The sequence below is a fragment of the Carex rostrata genome, chromosome 26, assembly GCF_964058835.1.
Source record: "Carex rostrata chromosome 26, lpCarRost1.2, whole genome shotgun sequence".
NCBI lineage: Eukaryota > Viridiplantae > Streptophyta > Magnoliopsida > Poales > Cyperaceae > Carex > Carex rostrata.
The window spans coordinates 7,218,089-7,231,753 of NC_135943.1; the positions used below are offsets into that span (position 1 = coordinate 7,218,089).

Genomic DNA, 13,665 nt, shown 5'->3' on the forward strand with positions numbered 1-13,665 from the left:
TTGTACAAGCACAGGAAACCAGGCCAACCCAATTGATACTGTGTGATTCAGATTCTTTAATTTTTCATGGATCTTGCAATGCTGTAAAATCAAATCAACGTGTTAAAAGAGATTTAAATCTCAATTCAAACATAAAAAACAATCCACAAGCCAGATAATAGATCAATTATTCTACATTAGCAAACATCATACAAAGGTTATCAGCTCATGTTTCAACAACATCTAAATGAGGTTTCTAAAATCAGAATCCAAAACAATCATGAAAACAAATGATATGCAAAAGAGTCAGACAACCCAATTAATTATACACCCATGGAAGTCAAGTCACTAACTAGGGTCCAGAGATGCTTTTCAGCACCAACTAAACTTTCCCTACTAGGCTACTACAAGTCCATCTACGTTTAAAAGAAAACAAAAAAAATAAAAGAAAAGAAAAAACAAATCCAAGGAAAGAAACAGAAAAAGTGGTACCAATACTAGCACATCAAACCTACAAGGAAAGAATCAAAAGAGATGCACACAGTAGCTAAGCATAAAAGCACTGACGGGAGAAATCCTGGATAGATTCACAAGTGGGCCTGATAAACACAGCCCAAAAATAGACAGAGACATGCTACAGTTGTTGATGTTACACTAACCCCCTAAGTAGTGAGGAAATTCCAAAGCTTTTTTCCAATCGATGCATTCTGCCTCTCCTCGTCTTCTTCATCTTCTTCGTCTTCCTCGTCAGCGGCACTGCCAGCTGGGGTTGAAGGTTCAACTCCATCAGGAAAGTCAGCAGAGACCCCACCCGTGGCGTCCATCATGTCGTCTTCTTGTTCAATCTCGTTATTGTTGTTGTTACTTTCTAATGGGGCCATCACTTCTGCATCAACCTGATGCCAATTAATAAATAGATTAATCTCTCCAGTTTGACACTTCTGAACAATTTACATCTACGAGATTTTATAATATATTCAACCCATTGATACTCTGCTTTTATGCTTTACTGACATAAATAGGGTAAACAAACTTAGACATGAACATGAGATCCTTTTAAATACGTAACAATAACAAAAAAGATCAAAAGAAATGGAACTTGTGTCTGGCTCCATTATTATGCATTGGTACCAAAATAGTGATACTACAATAGAAAATAGCAAAATTAGAAAACATCAAAAGAAATGGAACTTTTGTATGGCTAACCCGGATGACAGTGTGAGAGAACTTGTGAACTTCAACTACACCGCCACCAGCAGAAGATCTCTGCTCCATTACTTGATCAGTAATTGGGTTTGAGGTTCCTTCTTCTCCTTGCTCAATCCGTGCCTTCTCCGCTTTGCTTGGAGGCACTGGCACCTGGGCTCTATCGCTCTTATTACTATAAGGAAAGAAAAAAGTAAATAAGAAAGCAAAAATGCCAACAATTTATGGAAAAAATAATAATTAGCTGGTCCAAAACATCAGCAAACACTCCAGCTGATGAATAAAAAAACTTACACTTTGCGTCTCAAGTTGTATCGTTTCTCTCCTGGCATGGACACATCGGCAGTTGCAGTCTGACGTCGCTTACGTCGGGCCCCTCCAGCTCCAACAGATATACTCTCTGAAACCGTCTCACTTCCTTCCCCCTCTAGTTCACTGGATAACTGTGCAAAGCCCCTTTTCCGACCAGTATGTACTGAATCGTCTTGACTAGCAGCACAATCCCCAAGCTCATTCAAATCCACATTTATACCACCATTCCCCTCTTTTGAGGCATTACCAATTATTGCCTTTGCATCCTCCACTGCAACCTTAATGGTCTTGTTTCGCCTGACAGGCCTCCCCCTACCACGACCTTTTTTCTTTGGCTCAGGTGGTACTGAAGCCACCTCTTGTCCATTTTGATCTGGTATATTATCCGCCTGAGAATGGACAATATCGGTGGAATTATCAGCAACACCAAATGATGGTTCAGGTCCATCTCCTGCCAAATTGTTAACCGACCCTAACCCTTGGTACACTGGTGTGCACTCATACTCTTCTCTCTCTAAATTCTCCCTCTCTAGTCTAGCACCAAAAGACTCAGGCTTCTCTGATGAAGTTTGTCCAAGCTCACCTGCTTTCTTTGTGGGTGAGAGAGAAAATATGCGGCCACATTTCTGTACCCAAGACGACATGCGTCCAACTGAGGTGGCATTAGGGTTTGCATTGATTGTAGTGCAGGTAGGAGAAGTTTCTAGATTATGAGGCTTCAGATATTCCAAACTTGGCAAGTCATCATTGACCCCTTGTTGGATCCCAAGTATCTCTGCTTCCACAATAACAGTGGCACCACAATTATGGCATGCCTTGCATTTATCAACTAAAGAGAGGAAGCGGTCTCTCTCTTTGGTATACTCCTCTCTCCTTTCCCTCAACCCCTTGCTGAGGTCACTTAGGCTCTCTATATCTCTCTTGACCTCTGTTTTTTCTCTCTCTAGTCTCTCCTTCTCCTCCAAAAGAGCCTCCCTCTCCCTGCCAAGTTGCTCTCTCTCCGTGATTATCTTCTGAATTTTTGATTCGTTTGTCTCGATTGCATGCTTCATCTGGTTATCCTGGAACTCAACCTTCCTGCGTAATTCTTCCTCCACTTCCTGCAACTCCTCCTCTCTCTGAGAAATCCTTCTCTCCACTTCCATCTCCAACTCATGACGGCGCAACTGGAGGCTTCTCTCACTGTCAGCCCGCTCCCTCTTAAGGAGCTCCTTCATCTCCTCCCTCTCATGTTCAATCTCACTTGCAAGAGCTGCTTTTCTCAAATCAACTTCCTCTGCTTCCTTCTTGCATCTTTCCTGTACTTCAGTTTCCATATTCTTTATCCTTCTCTCCTCAGCCTCAACCCACCTCTCAAACCTTGCTTTCTCCTCATAGACTCTCTTCAACTCTGCTTCTGCAGTAGCTCTTTTCTCATCCAATATCTCCCACTCAGTTTCAAACCTTTGCTTCTGTTGAGCCAAATCCTCCATTTCTTTCTGAACTGAGTCCGTACGGGCCCGGTAATCCTCAATCTCTTGCTTCAACCGAGTCTTCAGTTGGTCATGTTGTTCTCTCTCCTTCTCAGTAAGCTTCAATTCTTCTCTCTCTTTAATAACATCTTGTTTCTCTGCCTCTATTGTGGCCTTCAAACTCTCTAGTTCAGCCTTTGAATTGTTCAACTCAATTTTCTCTTGATCAAGAGCAATTTTCTCTTCAGACAGTTTGTCTTCTTTGTTTTTAATATCTTGTTCTTGTTTCTTCAATGCTTTTGAGCCAGATTGGAGTTCTGTCTCTTTCTCCTTCAATTTTTGTGCTCGGGTCTCTAGGGTCTGTTCTCTCTTTGAGATTTGGTCCTCTCGACGTGTAATCTCCTTTTCCCTCTTCTCGACAGATTTTAGCTTGTCTTTAAGATCGAGATCAAAAGATTCCCTCCTTTTCTCCAGTTCTGATTCAAATTCTTGTCGCTTCAATTCTAGTTTCGCATTATGTTGTTCTAGAAGCTTCTGGAGACCCTCCTGGAAAAAATTTAGTGGGTAAAATCACATGTTTATATGCGCAGAACAAGAATATATACGACCATGTTGGTGATAGACTGCCAATGGAAATAGACTAATCACTGGAAAATAACATTAGATTTTGAGAATACGGTTCTGGAATTCCTTGTTAAAACCCATCCTTCCAAAATTGCAATTCTAGAGTTATACATAACTTGCCGAGGAACTACGCAAATTCCAACAGAAACTTCCAGCCCTTGTGCAAATCCTAGAGTAAACATACCTTCTCTCTAGCTCTAAGGTTCTCCTCCCTCTCAACCAACTCCTTCTCCTTGCGATCTAAGCTTGCAATCCTTGGTTCTACATCCTGTATCAAATTTCAAAGACAAAAGGTGTTAAAATGCAGCAGATTAGGGGCACCACGGGAAAGCCTGAAGAACAAAAAATTACACCTTTTCTCTATTTGTCAAGGCAACAAGGCGGAGATTGATATCATCCTCTTTGCTCTTAAGGGAATTCCTGGTTGCCTCAATGTTCCTTTTGGCCTCATCAAGCTCTTCTTGCTTTATTTTTAGGAGACGCTCTTTCTCATTAGCCCTCTCATCTCTCTCATTTATAGATCTCTGTGCCAAGACGAGCCTGTTCTGGCTCTCTTGAAGCTTCACTTCCCACTCTCGCAAGTGCTCCCCTTGCTCCGCCAGCTGCTTTTCTCGTGCTTTTCGGCTGCGCCAATTTTACAGCCATTAAAAAATGAACCAAACATAAATGATGTGCGAGCCTAAACTGCCAACAATAATTATCAATTAATGTACTGTTCATGAGCAGTTACCCACGTGAAACAGCGCCAGCATCCAACCATTTGACAAAAAGGTTGATTAATTTCTGCTTACCAGCGCAGCAGAATCACCAAAAGTTGTGTTTCGAATTCAGCAAATATTAAATGTAATAAATCTCTTTACCCCCACACTGTTCCTTAACAACATTTGATGAGTTGAATAATGTAAACAAGTCCAGCAAAGTTAAAAACCAGAGCATACTTGGAATCATAGGAGAGTTTGTCCTTGTCAAACTTGCGTTCACGCTCCTGGATTTCTTCAAGCTTGTGGTCAGCCTGGGAGTTCTTGCGGCTAGCTTCTGCCAGCCTAGCATTAGCCGAGTGTAGCTTCGCCTCTATCTCCAGTGATTTCTCCTCCAGGTTAGCCTCCAGTGCACGCGCATCAAAAAGCTTCTTCTCTGCCATAAATTTCACTTCTGCCATCTCGGATCTCATTTCTCTCAGAGCTTTCTCCAACTGCAAGTGCAACCAATTTTTTCTATAAAATAATGTAGAGCTACCAAAAAGGTAGGCTTCTTCAGTAAAGGATGTATGAATAGAGAATAAATGTCACTTTACATCAGCCATGCATTGCTTCTCCACTCCAAGTGCCTTCCGCAAACTCTCCTCTCGTTTCTCAAATTCTGACGAATCGAGCTGATGCAACTCCTTTTCATGCTTCAGAGCTTCTTGCAACTCGATAAGTGCTTGTCTTATCTCTTCATACTTGTTGGCCCACTCTTTCTTCTCAATCAATAGCAGGCCCATGTTGTATTGGTACTCGTGCAACTGCAGATAGGGCCAATTTCCAGGAAAATTGCATCATATCATGTAAATATATTCGAAATTTGGACAAACACTTAAACTCTTATCATCCATTTATTGTTACTTTTTTCCCTTCTTGTAAACAAAAGGTTGAAGTATGGGGTTAGAAAGGGTATCCTAGATATTTCTGAGCATACAACCTGAGATGTGACGAACAAAAGAGACAAAATGCAAAATAAACCACATAATTTCTCAGTAACTGTATAGAGTTGACGAAGTTTTGCGTTAAATATTTCTACTGATTACTGAAGTGCCATTATTTGTAAGCAAATGCAATTGAATGGAAATGAAAAAGGGTATCTTGGTCTTTTGAACTCTGGACAAATTTAAAGTTTGTATGAAGAAAAGAAAGTTGGTTGTAGAGTAATGGTGGAGTTGTTAAACAAACCTCTTTCTCTAGGTCGGTTATTCTCTGTGCAAGCGCCTCTCTATCCTTTTTTGCTAGCACCGATTCGTCCATCAGACCAGCGTCTCTAAACAGTCTCCATGACTCCATATCCCCGCTTATTCCACCACTTATTCCCCCTTTTACTCCCCCGCTTACTCCGGCTACATCCATACCACCATTTTCAGCAAGAGAATCCCTGGGGGGCGGCGGAAGCGACTCTTGGGTTGCAGCCATGGCCTTCCCTTTCGAGCTAGAGTTAGGGTTTCCATTTGGGGAGAGGAAACCGACCCAACCCTTTCTCTGTGGCGTAAACATAGTCAAGAATTCATACAAAGTAGAAGAAATATTCAAAACCCTAAACCTAACTTAGCACCACGAGAAAGCCATTAGCCACCAGAAAACAAAAACATCTCGATTCAAGCAATTGGACGAGAATTGTATCCTCGGACTCAAGTCGCACAACAGACAACAGGCCTCCACCCAAAGTAATCAACCAAAAAACAAACAGATCAAGGAAAGGAATCAACCAAAGTAGAAAAGAAACGAAGCGCGGGCTTAAATTCTGGCACGATAATACCAACAAAATCGCGGATCTGGATGAAATTTCGATTGATTTTGCAGAAAGATTCAGAAACCCTAGAAAATTAGGGGTAAAGGGAAAGTAAGAAAATCGAATCGAGGGGGCTGGATGAAAATGAAGTTGTCTATAAAAAATTTTGGGGGCTTTTCTTGCATAAATTTTTCAGGTGCACTCTGATCAAACAGTATGGCTATAAAACGCACTAGTAGTAAAGAGAAAGTGGGATCCACTTGTCGGATGTCTTCTTTCTGTACGGTAAATACCAAATGCTCCTGGTATAGTTTTCTTTTGAGGGGTTGTATATTAACCTGATTAGATGGACCTGGTTTTGTCAACCAAATTAAGATATATACTAGATTGGGATCCCGCAACTGTGGATATCAGTGTGATGGTTCATGAGTGTGAGGTGCAGACGCATTATTTTTCTTCCGGATAAATGATCCCGGCCGCCCTCGGTGAGTTGTGGTCTGCTTTTTCAAAATGGCTCTTGCAGACGAAAATGCCCCTTCAAAACTTTAAGTCTTTTCTTTTCTGGTAAAGAATAGCTAATTCAGGTAAGTGAACTTCTTTCTTCTAACTCTCTTTTTTATATTTAGAATTTTAGATAGATATATTGCTAGTTGTTTGAAATAGTTGCTACTTCCACTATTTCAATTCAATGTTTGAATATAAAATTTATAGTTAGCGGCTATTTCCAAGAGCTAAGCCGTATCTTAACTTTACTTGTGATCCAAACATATATCATATAAGAGCCAAAAATTAACAAATTTATAAATCTTCCTTTGGATATTAGAATTTTGCAATTTCAATTTATTAGTAGTCAAATGACAATAATTTTAATTGCAAACTGGGACAATGATTGAAAGTTATTAATTAACAAATTAGTTATTAGATACGTTTTCCATACATCATTTGTGAACGTTACATATTAAGTAAACTAAATAATCAGTCAAGATATTTAAAATTAAATCTTTTACATTTTATTTATTTATTTGAGAATTAATTTGAACTGTTCAAATTAATATACATTAGGAAATCTTGTAAAACTCAAATTTTATATTCTTAGGACATTCTTATTAGTCCGTATGGAAAAACAAAAGCATTTTAAATACTCCAGACCACGTGTTAGAAATGATTATATTTATAATAACTAATATTTATTTTTTATAAGATTTTTATATGTTAATTGATTAAGCAGTTCAATCGAATCGACTGTTTAAATATAAAAAATAAAAAATAAAGTTTATAGATAGCAATAGCAGGTTGACAGTAATGTCAGTAACCGATCTTGTTATGATTATTTAATAAAAAAAAAATATGCCAGCGGTGTAATTTGAAGTCGTAAAATTATAGTTGCAAGACAAGTACAGCTAACCGCTAACTGATATCATTTACGGATTTGGTGAATGGGCATTTTGGTCATTTGGTATTGTCAGATAAAGTAGCACGAAAAACCATCGTGCAATCACCTACGTAGACAAAAGTAACCCTCGTTACAGACTGTATTCACCATATAAATATAAATAGAAGAATAAAGCCGCCCTGTAATTTGCAACTTTTCTTTAACTGATATCATTTACGGATTTGGGACGGACGGCCATTGCCATTTGGGCTGTATGGTCATTTCCATTTCCTCACTGCCAGCGGATTGTGGCTGTGGCCTGTGGGGATAAGTAACCAACGGCAAGTTGTGGGAATATGCTTCCAATGTATCCTTTTTAAATTATTATTATTATTATTATTTTACTACCTAGCTAATGTGTATGTGTAAATTGTAATGTAATAATATTATATTTTAAGTTCTATAAAAAACATACAAACAAATCAACTACAAATATTATTTTTTTTGTATTTCATGATTTTATAGGATAACAACGCGTTACATATTTCAGTTAGAATTCTATTCCTACATCAAATACAAAATAAAAGATTAGAGAATTAGTCTTTGATCTAGTGGCTAATATTATGTGCACTTTTCGTGTGAGAAGTTACTGATTTGAAATCTGAATGAGAAACCTTTTATGAATATTAAAACAGTTAAATAGTTTGCCTTCTAATTTTATTCAAAAACATAAACAAAAAACAAAAATCAAAAGCATGTACGCATACTGATTCGAATATGATAAATGGAATTTAATAGAAAATACAGTACTAACAGCACCGATTTCTTTATTTATATTCAAAAAATAAATAAAATTTAAAAAAATAACCAAACTGTTGGTGTATTTTCAAAAGTACCCAAACCGGAAAAAAAAAATTCGGTTTCAACATCAATAACCGGAAAAATTTATTCCAAAAACTCAATTCCAAAACCAAATACATTTTTCCAGTTTTTGACTAAAATTGGATAAATTTTTTCCGGTCTCCAATTTTGAAAAAAAAATTTCTGGACTTTAGTCCCAAAACCAGAAAAAAAAATTATGGACCCTTGATTACCCTACATAAGGGAACCCGGTCCCCTTTCTCCCCTCCCCATGGCTCCTCTCCCTCACACGCCATTTTTTCCTCTTTAAGGTAATATTTTTTTTTAATTTAAATTTATAATATAATTCATTATTTAATTTTAAATGATTTATAATATTGTCCAAATAATTTAGAATTTTTAGGAAATTGCCCTATTAATTTAGAAAATACCAAAATGGTCTAGAATAATTTGGAAAATATCAGAATAGTTTATAAAATTGCACTATTAATTTAGAAAATACCAAAATGGTCTAAAATAATTTAAAAATTACCAAAATGGTCTAGAAAGATTTACAAAATACCAGAATGGTATAGAATAATTTAGAAAATACCAAAATAGTCTACAATAATTTCAAAAATACTAAAATGGTCTAGAATAATTTAGAAAATTTCAAAATGGTCTAGAATAATTTAGAAAATTTCAAAATGGTCTAGAATAATTTAGAAAATTTCAAAATGATCTAGAATAATTTAGAAAATATCAAAATGGTCTAGAATAATTTAGAACTTTTATAATTTAGAAAATACCAAAATGGTCTTGAATAATTTAAAAAATACCAAAATGGTCTAGAATAATTTTGAAAATTCCAAAATAGTTTAGAAAATTACCTTATTAATTTAGAAAATTGTTCAATTAATTTAGAAAATTCTAAAATTATTTTGAATTTTTTAGGAACCTCTTTTCTTTTCAGATCCCTTTCGAAGCTCTGACTGTCTGATCGATCGGCTCTTCGATTCAGGTTTTTTATTTTAATTTTAATTTATAATATAATTAATTAGTTCATTTTAAATAGTTTAGAATATTGTCTGAATAATTTAGAATTTTTTAGAACATTCCAAAATGGTTTAGAATAATTTATAAAATTCCAAAATAGTTGAGAATATTGCCCTATTAATTTAAAAAAAATTAAAATGGTCTAGAATAATCTAGAAAATACCAAAATGGTCTAGAATAATTTAGAAAAATTCAAAGTGATTTAGAATATTGTTCGAATTTTTTAGTATGGCAGACGGAGTACTTTCGCATACATTTAATAAAAGTGATTATCAACCAGATGTGTGATATTTTCCCGACCAGTTATTGGGTACTATGCTTGACTGGATTGTGTTTGACGAGATTGTGATTGTGACTGGCTGGGCGGTCCAATATCATCGTCGAAACCCGATGACTCATCTGAGAGCATCTCATCTCCACTCTCCAAACTGTCAGAATCAATTGCATCTACAGGTACATGCGGATAATCACATACCTGTCTACAGACCCGACTAGTACTGGGTCAGGGTCTTACTGGTACATCCACAGAGTTCTGACTGGTACTGGGTCGGGATCTAACTGGTATTGGGTCAAGATCCACAGGGTTCCGACTGGTACTGGGTCGAGATCAAGGTTCAAGAATCTGACTGGGCAAAGGTGTCTGACTATTAAGGTTCAATTGGGAATTAAAACCGGTATAGTTCGGTTCCAATTCTACATATAACTCCAAAATCGGTAACCTTTGTGGAAAAGACGCCACAATTCCTAAAATCATTTTGAACGATTGTTGGTTTATTACCGGTACTAATTGATAATCACGTTGGCCATCGGTAGACATATTAAACCTGGCTTAGATCTCTAGATTTGCTTGACTAACATTATACCCAACCAATTTATAAATCTCATTCCGGAGATAATCAAAGCTGTATTTCGAATACTACCCAAATCGGAAAAATTTATTCCGGTTTCTTGATTAGAAACCAGATTTTTTTTTTGCCGGTTTTAGGCCTTAGTCCGGAATTTTTTTTTCCGGTTTCGAATCAAGAAACTGGAATACATTTTTCCAGTTTTGTTCCGGAATAATTTTTTCCAGTTTTTTTTATTAGAAACCGGAAATTTTTTTTCCAGTTTTGAATCGGAATTTTTTTTTCCAGATTTGCGCTGATTTCGTTTATAAAACGACCGCGGATCTTAGTCTCTCTTGCTTTCACTCACTCAGTCTGACAAACGAATAATTGAGGAAAAAGAAGTGCAAAAACTAATTTTCAGTAAGTTTTATCATTTTATTTAATTTTAAATTATTTAAATTTGTAATTATTTACATGTTGTTATTTGTTAAATTGTACCAATCAAAACTAAAAACAGGTTAATTAGATATATTGTTTAGACTAAAAATAGTTTATAAATCTAGAATGATTTATAAATTTCCAAAATGGATCCGATTAATTTAGAAAAATCCAAAATAGTTTAGAATATTGCCTTATTAATTTAGAAAATCAATTTGATTTACATTTCAAAATCTAATCGGAAATCAATTTTTATATTTTTTATGAACTTTCAATTGTTCGTTTTTGAAGGGGAGAAAACCATTGTATTTAGAAACATATATATATATGGTCTAATAAAATAATTTTCTTTCTGTCTTAAAAAATTGTGAAGAAGTATTGCATAAAAATATAAAATGCAGTTTCTTAATAAGATTTCGACATGTAATTCGACTTGATCGGCTCAGTTAGCCGTTTGAATTCCAAGACTCAAAATTTAGTTGTTGCTGTTATGTATCATAAAACTCGCTATTAATATAAATAAGAATAATAATAATAATAATTATTATTATTATTATTATCAATGTGTTTGTGTTTTTTTTTTCTTTCTCCAATTTTATCCGAATATTGCACATTACACTTTTATATATTTCTTTAAAAAACATAAGTTTGTTTAAATCCTTTCATATCTCAAATCTAACTAAAAACAAAAACTCCATATGTCCATACCAACTAGGGGTGTCAATGGCACCCTTTTACCCATTTATCCGAACCATATCGTATCCGAAAATAAGGGTAAGGATAAGATTTTTCTTTTGTTAACTTATCGGGTACGGGTAAGATAACAATTTTTTCCGTTATCTTATCCATCTCGTATAAGATAATTTTTAAAAATAAAATTATATATATAGATATATATTTGTATGAAGATAATACATGATACAATAAAGTTTTGTATTTTATTAAATTTTTATAATACAAATTAGTTGTATTACTTATTATTTTTCTTGTTTTGAAAAATATTTTATGGGAAACACAAATCGAAATATCAATGACACTTTTTTTATCTGTTTATCCGATCCGTACCGTATTAAAAAAATACATAAGAGTAAAAAAAAAATTTCGTTATCATAACGAGTACGGATATGAAAATGTCTCCACCCGACTCTTTTAAAGTGATAACTAAAAATTTTGGAATTTATGTTACATGTGTCCAGCACTCTAGATAAAAGTCAAGGGTATTGTCAAACTCGAAAAGGTGAGCTAGGAGTTAAGAGTGAGTCTAACTAATATGACATTAATGGCATGTGACACTGATCTTCAAAAACCAATCAGATGGACTATAAACAACTAGCTCAAACTGTTCACATCGATATATTTCACAAGTGATGCATTTATATACAAAATTTATAAAACTTCGAATTAATTTAGTATAAAGTCAAACAGTTAAAAACTAATAAAAAATGAATGCATTAAAATTAACTTGAATAAAAGCTCTACATTTGACCTTTTTATTTGATATTAAATAATTAAAAAAAATATATATAAATTTTGTATGTGAATGTATTATTGTGAAGTAGATCAATTTAAATTTGTCATTTGAAGCATATCTGATGATAGTCGGACTCGTTAGTAGTTCTAAATGTTGAAGCGGACCATTATCTCCGTGTTAACTTCCAAGAAATTAATTCTGCTTTATTCACAAAACCAACAACGAAAATAATCGATATTAAAGTTGAGAAGCTTAAGCTACATCATAATATACTCTTAGTTAAACAAATCTGTAAAGATAATATTAAATTAGTCCCTGATTATATTTTTTAAGATGATATAAGTACTGATATGCTTTACAATTACCGTCCAAGTTTTAGATGATGTATTATTAGAGGTAGCTTGTTGATACTTATTATTTTTTCAAAACTTAGAAGCCCTTTTTTAATATACAATTATACATTAACAAAAAAAATAATTTTTTGTTATTTCATTTTTCATGTCTATGACTTCCATAGTTCCATCCATCCTCAAAACATAAAAAGAGATGTGCTTTTCCATCAACAACATATCAATAATCAAACCATCAGATAAGATAAGAGAAGCACTCTCTCCCCTTCCGTTGCTGATCATTCTTTATAAAGTTTATACATTTCATTTGAAATACCTACCAAAATCATAATTTATGTTTGTGTGCAATTTTTAAAGTTTCCAACTTTCCATTCAAATTAATGTTTACTAGAATGAATATTTAATTATTTTGATTGAATCTCAAACTATATGGAAAAGAACGCGGTTTGATATTTACCTTTTTTGTGGATTTTTCATGTAATTTACTGTTTTGCAAATTACGTAAATTCAAATTAATTATCTAAACGCAATGATTTGAAACAACCGAATGAATTTAAAACTCAAAGATTTGGTACATTTCATATAAGCGTATTTCAATTCGAATTTTAATTGCCATGTTTGATAGGTTGAATGGTGTCTCCAGTCCACATATTGCAATCATAGTGTTAAAAATTTGAATTGAAATATAGATGAATTTGAACATGAATAGTGTTTTTCGTGACCAAATTGGAATGACGACTTAACAAATTTCAATATATCAACTATATGAAAATAATGTATTTATATTTGCACACCACATTCATTTTTTTTTTTTGAAATATTTGCATACTACATTCATGACTTTCGGTGGAAATTGTGTGAACTATTAACTATTAGTTATATATTTATGTGAACACTATTTTTTTATTTTTCTTTAGAGGTTAGAGTTGGGATACTATTTTTATAACACGTATTTATTTAATTAGGTTCATTATACAATAACCCGTAATGCCATTAGATTACATAAAATTAGAAAAATATAATTTTTATAAGATATTGGAGTAAACAAAACTATCATAAATTTAATTTTCATATATCATTCATTAAATTTGATTTTTTTTATAAGGATTATCGTGATTACTATAAAAATAAGAATTATAAAGTGAACATTTGCACTGTAATGTCAAAAATAGAGATCACAAAAAGAATTTTAAAAATGAACAATTGATTATTTTATTATCTTTGGTAAGTTCATGAAATCACAGATCGGTTTAAATAAATA

At 34.1% G+C, this 13,665-nt stretch overlaps 1 protein-coding gene across 1 annotated transcript; it reads right to left on the reverse strand.

Moving 5' to 3' along the window:
• Nucleotides 1-155: 155 nt before the first annotated feature.
• LOC144544161 (nuclear matrix constituent protein 1a-like) lies at nucleotides 156-6,186 on the reverse strand. The gene is made up of 8 exons (XM_078292572.1): nucleotides 5,501-6,186; nucleotides 4,867-5,076; nucleotides 4,511-4,764; nucleotides 3,926-4,196; nucleotides 3,757-3,840; nucleotides 1,480-3,494; nucleotides 1,186-1,360; nucleotides 156-875 (listed from the first exon to the last, which is right to left on the reverse strand). Exons 1-8 carry the CDS (start codon nucleotides 5,813-5,815, stop codon nucleotides 642-644), a joined length of 3,558 nt encoding a protein of 1,185 aa, XP_078148698.1. The 5' UTR covers nucleotides 5,816-6,186; the 3' UTR covers nucleotides 156-641.
• Nucleotides 6,187-13,665: the final 7,479 nt, after the last annotated feature.

What these genes read in the sequence shown, in the direction of transcription:
- LOC144544161 (XM_078292572.1), bottom strand. Translation starts at nt 5,815, where the DNA reads ATGTTTACGCCACAGAGAAAGGGTTGGGTCGGTTTCCTCTCCCCAAAT. An exon ending in TAACCGACCTAGAGAAAGAG is followed by an intron (nt 5,077 to 5,500) that starts GTTTGTTTAACA and finishes CCCTATCTGCAG; the next exon opens with TTGCACGAGTACCAATACAA. An exon ending in AGAAGCAATGCATGGCTGAT is followed by an intron (nt 4,765 to 4,866) that starts GTAAAGTGACAT and finishes TTGCACTTGCAG; the next exon opens with TTGGAGAAAGCTCTGAGAGA.